General features: G+C 45.4%; 1 protein-coding gene across 2 annotated transcripts; it reads left to right on the top strand.

The window, feature by feature from the left end:
* The first annotated feature begins 712 nt into the window (after nt 1–712).
* PENK (proenkephalin) lies at nt 713–6,584 on the top strand. 2 transcript variants are annotated; one of them, XM_025393917.1, is made up of 4 exons: nt 713–852; nt 939–995; nt 1,464–1,604; nt 5,597–6,584. In XM_025393917.1, the coding sequence occupies exons 3-4, from the start codon at nt 1,467–1,469 to the stop codon at nt 6,260–6,262; spliced, it is 804 nt and encodes a 267-aa protein (XP_025249702.1). In that variant the 5' UTR covers nt 713–852; nt 939–995; nt 1,464–1,466; the 3' UTR covers nt 6,263–6,584. The 2 variants fall into 2 exon arrangements, with proteins under 2 accessions (XP_025249702.1, XP_025249703.1); XM_025393918.1 differs by lacking the exons at nt 713–852; nt 939–995; nt 1,464–1,604 and adding an exon at nt 1,715–1,879.
* The last annotated feature ends 2,042 nt before the right edge of the window (nt 6,585–8,626 follow it).

Below are 8,626 nucleotides of genomic sequence, written 5' to 3'. Positions count from 1 at the left end.
GACAGCGCTCTCAAGGCAGTGGATCTTCGTCTTGGGAGCCCTGGGGAGCTGGATAAACACGGTTCCTCTCCCACAGTGGCTGAAAAGAGCGCAGTGCCGGAACCTGAGGGTTTACCGGCTTCTACGCTTGGCCAAGGGTCTCTCCAACTGGAAAGGTGAAAATTCTGTGCCGAGATTTTAAGATTCCCAGAAAGTTTCAATTGTTAAGTTTCTGTAACCATTAACTGAGTGCCTACTGCGCACCTTGAAGCTGTTAGAATGCTGCGGCAAGGAACTCGGAGTCAACTGTGGGGGACAAGCGGGTCGATAAATGACGACATTCCGAACCGGACGGCTGTGCTTGGTGCCCACGGGGACCCCGAGGGGGTCCAGGGAGGAGGCGGGAAAGGGGCAGGTTCATCGGCCAGCTGGGTCTCCAGCACATTCCAGAAGTCTAAGCCAGTTCATCTATCCTTCCAAACGCCTCCACCTCGCTTCCCTCCTTGGAGCCCGCACCCCACGGTGCAATTTCAGTGACTTTATGCGAAGAAACTTGATCCTATCTCACTCTCCCCAAACTTCCTAACTGCCTTGGGTTTGTCACCTGGCCGTGTCGGGAGCCACCGAGCGCCCCCCGTGGCCGTCACCCTCGGTGGGGGAAGCGGCGCGCGGGTACTGGGGGACCGACCCCTCCCGCGAAGGCGTCGGCGCGGGGCTGGCGTAGGGCCTGCGTCAGCTGCAGCCCGCCGGCGATTGGGGAGCGCGCGCCTCCTTCGGTTTGGGGCTAATTATAAAGTGGCTCCAGCCGCCGTTAAGCCCCGGGACGGCGAGGCAGGCGCTCAGAGCCCCGCGGCGACGCTGAGGACCGCGACGGTGAGGCCCACGTCCGCCAGCGCACCCAGGCCCGCTCCTCCCCGACGCCCGTCCTCCTCACCCTTGCCTTCTTCTCTTCCCTCTAGAGTCGTGTCTGGAACCCGGCTTTTCCAACTGGCCTGCGACATCCGAACAGCGTCAACGTGAGTGAATTTGCCCGAAGCTTGTCTTTGCTGCGCGGGTTTGGGGACGGCTGCCCGCCCTCTTTTCCTTCACATTTCATTGCATGGGTTCCCCAACCGCGTTCCCTGGTTCTTCTTTGTGACCCCAGTCAATGTCCTTCCTCCCCCGGCGCCCGGTCCCTCGCCCCTGGTCTGCGGCGTTCTCTCTGGAATCTTGCCCTGGGCCGTGGACGCCCAGGAAAAGAGCCGGGTGCCCCAGGCAGCCTCGCGTTGGGGGCGACCGCGCCATCCCGGGAGCCGCGAGGCGATCTGAGTCGCCTCCAGGTCTACCTGAAAGCTGTCGGCCGGGAGGGCGGGGCCCCAAAAAGGAGCATTCCTGCGGGCTTTTGCTCGACGATCCCTTGCTGAGGCTGTCGCGGCGAGGGTCCTGCAGAGGTACCCGTTCTGCGCCCAGGCAGGCTCGAAGCGCGCTTCCCTCTTTCCTCGCAGTCCATGGCGTGGTTCCTGAGACTCTGCCCTTGGCTGCTGTTGCTCGGCCCCGGGCTTCTGGCGACAGTGCGGGCAGAATGCAGCCAGGATTGCGCGACGTGCAGCTACCGCCTGGTGCGCCCCGCCGACATCAACTTCCTGGTGAGTGTTGCGCGCGGCGAGTGTTGCGCGCGGCGAGTGTTGCGCGCGGCGAGTGTTGCGCGCGGCGAGTGTTGCGCACCTTGTGAGACAGAGTCTCCGCAACAGTACGCGGACAATCCCAGGCCCACAGCGGGGCGCGTATGGCTATTCGCACCGGGTCGGAGCCACAGCGGCGCGAGCCCGTGGTGACCTGGGTGTCTCAGCTGTTCCTGGAACGCTGACTGAAGTCCTGCCCTGGCTGTTGGCTTCGGGGATCCGCGACTATTTGGGGACCGGTAAGGGTAGCGGCGTCGCCACACAAACCGAGTTTGTTTTAACCCTGGGAATTAGGGAACCCCGAGAAGTGCTCTGTTCAGCACCTCGGAGAGCACTGGGTTCTCTCCTGAGCTGTCAGAAGGAAGATGCTGTCACCCCAACTCCTAACATATCCCAGTTAAGGGCCCCTCCACACGCAGCCATCTTCCCATCTTTCCCGCAAATATTGTAATTTTTTGTTAGTGACGTTTCGGCGCCTTTCTTTAGATTCATGTATCCCAGCTCTCTTAACCTCAGGTCCCTCTTTCCCTACCCTCACCTGTAAACAGGAGAGAGCAAAGGGATGGAAACGGGATACGGGGAGAGGAAGGCGAAATAACCATAGACAGGAAAGAGTTCATAACTGTCTCACTAGCCAGTGATGCTGGAATTCAACTTCTGTTTCGACTGCCCTTTTGTAACAGTAACTAAAACAACAGTTTAATTTGGCTGTGAGAAAGGAACAAGAGAAGTGGCCAGTGTCCAGTGGGTGACAACAGTCCAAAGATACACTACACTACAGGAGGTTGGGAAAGAAAAAGCTGAGGACAAAATCACTTTTCATTCTGATCTTGGTTCCCCATGGGCTCTCGAATCACCTCTGGTGGTCTACTGAGTCTGAATCTCCAACCGCGAGACTCAGGTAGCTTCACTTTTACCAGCTCCCCTGACAATTCCTTTGCATTGCTTTTGAAATTTGTTGAAATTTTGTGATGACTTTAAAAGCTCATAGAGAGTAATGTATTCATCCAAGCTGCTTTGGGTTCCACGTGGAATTGAGGAAATTTTACCTTATGTAGATGTTTGAAATGGGGAGAAAACCAAGGAACAGGTTCCAATTATCTGTGGTATATATTTCAGGTTAAATGTTTGTTTGTTTGTTTGACCTGTACTAACTTGGCATTAAAGAGAAGACACATAGGAAGGTTGTATATTTAAACTATGAGAAAAGTGTTTCATCTTCAATAGGGGAAACCGTCCCCTTCACCCATCTTTCTTCTTTCTCCTGTAGTCATGAGCTTTTAACCTATGTCTAAAAATTGAGGAAGTGCTACAAATATAAGGATAGATCTTGTGGGTAAAGAATTTTAGGCACAGAAGGAGAAAGAGAAACCCAAAACATGCCATATATAAGACCCCACTTTCTGACCCCATAATTCCCTGTGCCCAGTCACACATATTTTGAGCTTTGCCTGCTCAACATGTGGGGGGCTAAGCCCCCTCCCCTAGCTTTCTCTGCCATCTGAATAAAGGTTATATGGATTCTAGTCTAATTTTTCTAATCACATAGTCTGACCCCAAAATAGTATCAGATTCACTTAAGTTATGTGAGTTAGTGCATTAATATGGCTGACATTTAATAATGCCTATTCAAATGGGGTTTTTTTCATATTTAATCTGCTTGATTCTCCAAGCTCCCCAAATGCTACTAATCTTCCTTTTGCATTGTTCAGGAACTTGAGCAGAGCTCACTGGGTAGCAGCTAGGCCTTCCTTGGGTATCACCTCAAATCTTGACTTCTCTCCTTCTCTCATCTTCCTCTCATCATGTAACAGGATTGTGGGGGAGGAGAAGAGGAAGGCTGCTCTTGCCAGAATTTTCCTCACTGCTTTTTATGCTCTTGTTGTTATCACTTATTACTATAATCATTACTTGAATCCAGGTGATGGAATGGCACATGTAGTATTAGCAACTTGAAAAACATAGATAATAAGCAGCCATCAATAAAAATAGTCTCATAGAAAGGCATTTTGCATAATAACTGATTTGCATTGGACCCTACATTCAGGGTTGTTATTGTCTCAATGACAAAAGATTTACTTAGTGACTGTCTCACTAGGATTACAGCATTCTGGGACTTTGGCTCAGATGCAAAAGGCATGTGAGAAATGAGGTTGCCTAGCCAAAAATATGTAGTGAAATCAATGTTAACAAATATTTATTGAGCTTCAACCATGTGAAAGACACTTATGATTGGCACCGTGGTGGATGCAGAGATGAGCAGCCATGCTATGGCTGATGTCCAAATAGAATTTCCTATCTAATGTGATTTTGACCATACCACACAAAGTGTGATAAATGCCACAAAACAGGCATACATGGCTATAGGAGCCATCAGTTAACATCGCTGCCTTAGTAGGAGTGCATTATTCTGGTATTTGTTACTATTTGGTTTTGAAGGAATCTCATATCACATACATTTAAAAGTCTTTTAGTATTAGTATGCAAAACATTCAACATTAATTTTTAACAACAAGATCACTTAGATACAATTTTAGAATGGAAATAGTATTGCCCCTTAAACATCTTAAGCTTTTAATGGTGTTTTGATTTCTTCATCATATGTCGGGAATAAAATAAGACATTTTAATTATTAATAGATCATCTTTAGATTCTTATGTAGTTATATATTTAATCTTCTCAGACACAAAGCTTAAATACGCATTAAGAACTTGCTAAATATGTGCCCTCAAGATTTTGTTGCACTAATAAAATGCTTTCTTTCACTGTGAAAATAATATATGTGTATTTAACATCACTTAATATACCAGTATATTTTTAAATATCAAGAAAGAGCCTGGCCTTTCTGTCTAAATTAAAGGTCTGTAACCTGGGCTGTCTATAAGTAGATTTCAGAGGGCTATAAAAAACTCCTGAAATGCTAAGAAATATCATGCGTGTTTTGTAAATGTTCACATATTAGTACTCTATCATACCCAAGTGATCTGTTAAATAGAAAAAAAATCTTAACAAGGTCATTCGAATGTATAGACTTACAATGATTTTGAATTTAATATTTGTATAAGAAAAAGGAAAGAATGTATGCTGATGATTCTTATTTTATCAAATACCATGATTTCCATTGGAAAATACTTTTTCTGTACAACAGTGACTAAATGTGAAGGAAATAAACATGAATAATTTGTACACTTGCATTTGTATAATTTTATATCTGACCTCATCATTACAGACATTTTGTTCAAGATAATAAAATCTGTTGTATCCAGCAAGGAAAAAAGGAAAAAACAGAAAGATCTGTACTTTCAACAAATTAGCAAATTAATAAGAATGCAAATAATTCATAAGATTTAAATTGAGTTTTTAGGATGTCTTTCTTTATAAACTTTTTTGAAATTGTTGTTTTTCTTTGAAGATTGAAAGTATTTGCAGGAATATTAGATACCATTTTAGGTAAAATATTAACACAAGAAAGCAATTGACCCTTATGTTATTAATATTGATTTTATCTGTAAGACAAGAAGATAAAAGGAATTTTGAAGAAATATCTCTGATTAGGTAATAAAAATTTCTCCTTTTTGGTTAAAAAAATCTCAAACAAAATTATATCAGAAGTGGAAAATTATCCAGTGAAATTAAATTGTGAAAGCAGTCAATCTAAGTTAAAACTAGGTGAAAAAATTTTTTTAAAAAATTCTTTAAAATTTCTATGGCTTTAAAATCCAAAGGCAGATTCCTAACTGGATTCAGTTAACCATCCCCCGCACTTTCCCCTTTCCAAATTTTGTTTCATTTGCATGCTCAGCCTTATGAAAAGTTGTGATAAGAAATTGGAGATGACCTTATTGTAATAAGGGAGTTATTATGTCAAAGCAAGCATATTTTGGTCCACAAAAGTTAATTTACTTAGTGAAATCAGAGAAGCTTCTTTTTATCATTACATCAAATTGTTTTCCCAGGCTTGCGTAATGGAATGTGAAGGAAAACTGCCTTCTCTGAAAATTTGGGAAACCTGCAAGGAGCTCCTGCAGCTGTCCAAACCAGAGCTTCCTCAAGATGGCACCGGCACCCTCAGAGAAAACAGCAAACCAGAAGAGAGCCATTTGCTAGCCAAAAGGTATGGGGGCTTCATGAAAAGGTATGGAGGCTTCATGAAGAAAATGGATGAGCTTTATCCCATGGAGCCAGAAGAAGAGGCCAATGGAAGTGAGATCCTCGCCAAGCGGTATGGGGGCTTCATGAAGAAGGATGCAGAGGAGGACGACTCGCTGGCCAATTCCTCAGACCTGCTGAAAGAGCTTCTGGAAACAGGGGACAACCGAGAGCATAGCCACCACCAGGATGGCAGTGATAATGAGGAAGAAGTGAGCAAGAGATATGGGGGCTTCATGAGAGGCTTGAAGAGAAGCCCCCAACTGGAAGATGAAGCCAAAGAGCTGCAGAAGCGATATGGGGGCTTCATGAGAAGAGTGGGCCGCCCAGAGTGGTGGATGGACTACCAGAAACGGTATGGAGGCTTCCTGAAGCGCTTTGCCGAGGCTCTGCCCTCCAACGAAGAAGGGGAAAGTTACTCCAAAGAAGTTCCCGAAATGGAAAAAAGATATGGAGGATTTATGAGATTTTAATACCCTTTCCCACCAGTGGCCCCAGGCCCCAGCAAGCCTCCCTCCATCCTCCAGTGAGAAACTGTTGATGGTGTTTTATTGTCATGTGTTTGTTGCTTGCCTTGTATAGTTGACTTCATTGTCTGGATAACTATACAACCTGAAAACTGTCATTTCAGGTTCTGTGCCCTTTTTGGAGTCTTTAAGCTCAGTATTGGTCTGTTGCAGCTATCTCTTTTTCATGCTAAAATAGTTTTTGTTATCTGGTCTCTTATTTTTGACAAACATCAATAAATGCTTACTTGTATATAGAGATAATAAACCTATTACCCCAAGTGCATAATATCCTTGTAAGTCCCTTTTTCTCCAAGGCTCTCATTTACCTTTGGTTTTCCACATCAATCCTAGACTCAGGAACAGTAGAACCATCTGCTTTTGACGTAATAATCATTGTCCTCCTCTTTCAGCCAAGGCCGCAAAAACATTTTTTATTTAATTCCTCATATATGAAATCTTAGATGAGTAAACACACGGGAGCAAAATAAAATGTATTTTCACTCTCATTTCTGGAAATCAGATACATGAAGAAAACCCAAAGCCTAATAAAGGAGCCAGCTATGCCCTCATTACACACACACACACACACACACACACACACTTGCATTTACATCAGATGTGTATGTCTTCTTCAGTAAAGTATTTTAGAAGCTAGTAAGAAATTAAAGATAATTTAATCCAATTTTACAAATGAAGAAAGGGAAGCCAAGAAAGGTTGTGTAGTTGGCCCAAAGTTGCCCAGCAGTTGAAGGATAAAAATAGGATTAAAACCCCAAACTTTTTGTGCCCAGTCAATATCCTTTCCACTGCAGTTCCTTATCTCCTATCCAGGTCACTAGTAAGAATTGTAAGAACGTGGAACTACATCTTAGTCACCATTGTGCACCTCTACACTATGACTGTAGCAGATTCTCCAATATCGGATGAATGGATATATGTGTGATGAATGAATGAATTTGGTGACCAGATAATGAGGAGAGAGATTGTGTTTGTAAGGTAAATCCCCAAAACACAAGGTGCTTATGACTACTTCATATTAATGAGACAACACTCAGATATAAGAAATGTAACTTTTCTTCATTTTACTAACTGAAACAACATACAGCTCAACCCCTATTCACTAAATCATTTTTCCAGGACCCCCACCAACCCTTTCTTTTGTGTTTTTCAAAGCATTGCAATTTAGCAACTCAGGAAAGTGGGGTATGAGCCTCTGGTCTGCCGTCCACCAAGGTTGCTGCCCAGATGCTCACAGTGCAAGCCTGTGTGCCCCATCTGATAAGGCAGCTGCACTGTGCTTGGCAGTTTGTTCTCTATGTACAGTCCCACCAGGGCTCGCAGGACATCCGCATGATCATGCTGTTGGGAGACCCATCTCCCGGAATTAGTGCAAGGAATCACAGGGCCCCACACTCACAGAGCCCCAACTCCATCAACCTTCCTGATCCTTGGCAAAGCCCCGGAGGAAAAAAGATAATGCAATTATTGTTGATAAGATAATACCATTATCTCACAATGGTACAATATGTATACCTACATATCTCATACAATATGTGCGAGAAAATAACACAAGTTCACCATCAGACAAATACATCTTTTAAAGCAAGCACAGTTCTTTTCTTTCCTTTTTTTTTTTTTTTTTTAAGAGATGGGGGCTCACTTTGTTGCCCAGGCTGGAGTGCAATGGCTAGCTCACTGCAGCCTCGACTTCCCAGCCCCAAGCGATCCTCCCGCTTCAGCCTCCCAAAATGCTGGAATTACAGGCGTGAGCCACCACGCCTGGCCAAGTACAGTTTTTTTATCTAGGAGGCTTTCTTCTCTTTTGGGGAAGAGGTGTAGACTGGGCTAAGGCACTCACGGTAGTTAACAGACAGTTGCTTGCGGCTCCATTTCACCCATCGCCCCCCAACGCCCCTCCCTCCCCGACACGCCCGTCGCCTCCGCCAAGGGCTGCACGATGCTGGGGGTGGGACAGCCTCACACACTTGCAGTTCCTCATCTCTCTCATGTCTGGCGTAGAATCGGGAACCTAGAGGATGCTTCAAAATTGCCCAGGGGAGGAAGGAACAGAGGAGAGGGGTTGGGACACGAGGAAAGGCGGAAGGGGCAATCGGAGATGACTCCTCTCCAGGCGGCGGAGCGATGCCAACCAAGGCTGTGCGCCCGCCCCGGGCATTACAGGACGCAGGACGTCCTCAGCAGTAAGTACCGGCGGTCGTCCACAAATCTTGACTCGAGGGGGCTGCGGAGGCCTCACTCTCCACATTTCTCCTGACCTGTCTGGCCTTAAATTTGAAATTCCAGCATTAGAAGTTTGCTTTCCAACTT

Source organism: Theropithecus gelada, chromosome 8 (genome assembly GCF_003255815.1).
Source record: "Theropithecus gelada isolate Dixy chromosome 8, Tgel_1.0, whole genome shotgun sequence".
Taxonomy (NCBI): Eukaryota; Metazoa; Chordata; class Mammalia; order Primates; family Cercopithecidae; genus Theropithecus; species Theropithecus gelada.
The sequence above is the reverse complement of the archived record's forward strand: the minus strand, read 5'-3'. Positions and strand labels throughout refer to the sequence as shown.

Excerpts from the sequence above, each read along its gene's own strand:
- PENK (XM_025393917.1), top strand. The coding sequence starts at position 1,467 with ATGGCGTGGTTCCTGAGACTCTGCCCTTGGCTGCTGTTGCTCGGCCCC. Across the intron at positions 1,605-5,596 it reads CCGCCGACATCAACTTCCTG|GCTTGCGTAATGGAATGTGA; the intron begins GTGAGTGTTGCG and ends TTGTTTTCCCAG.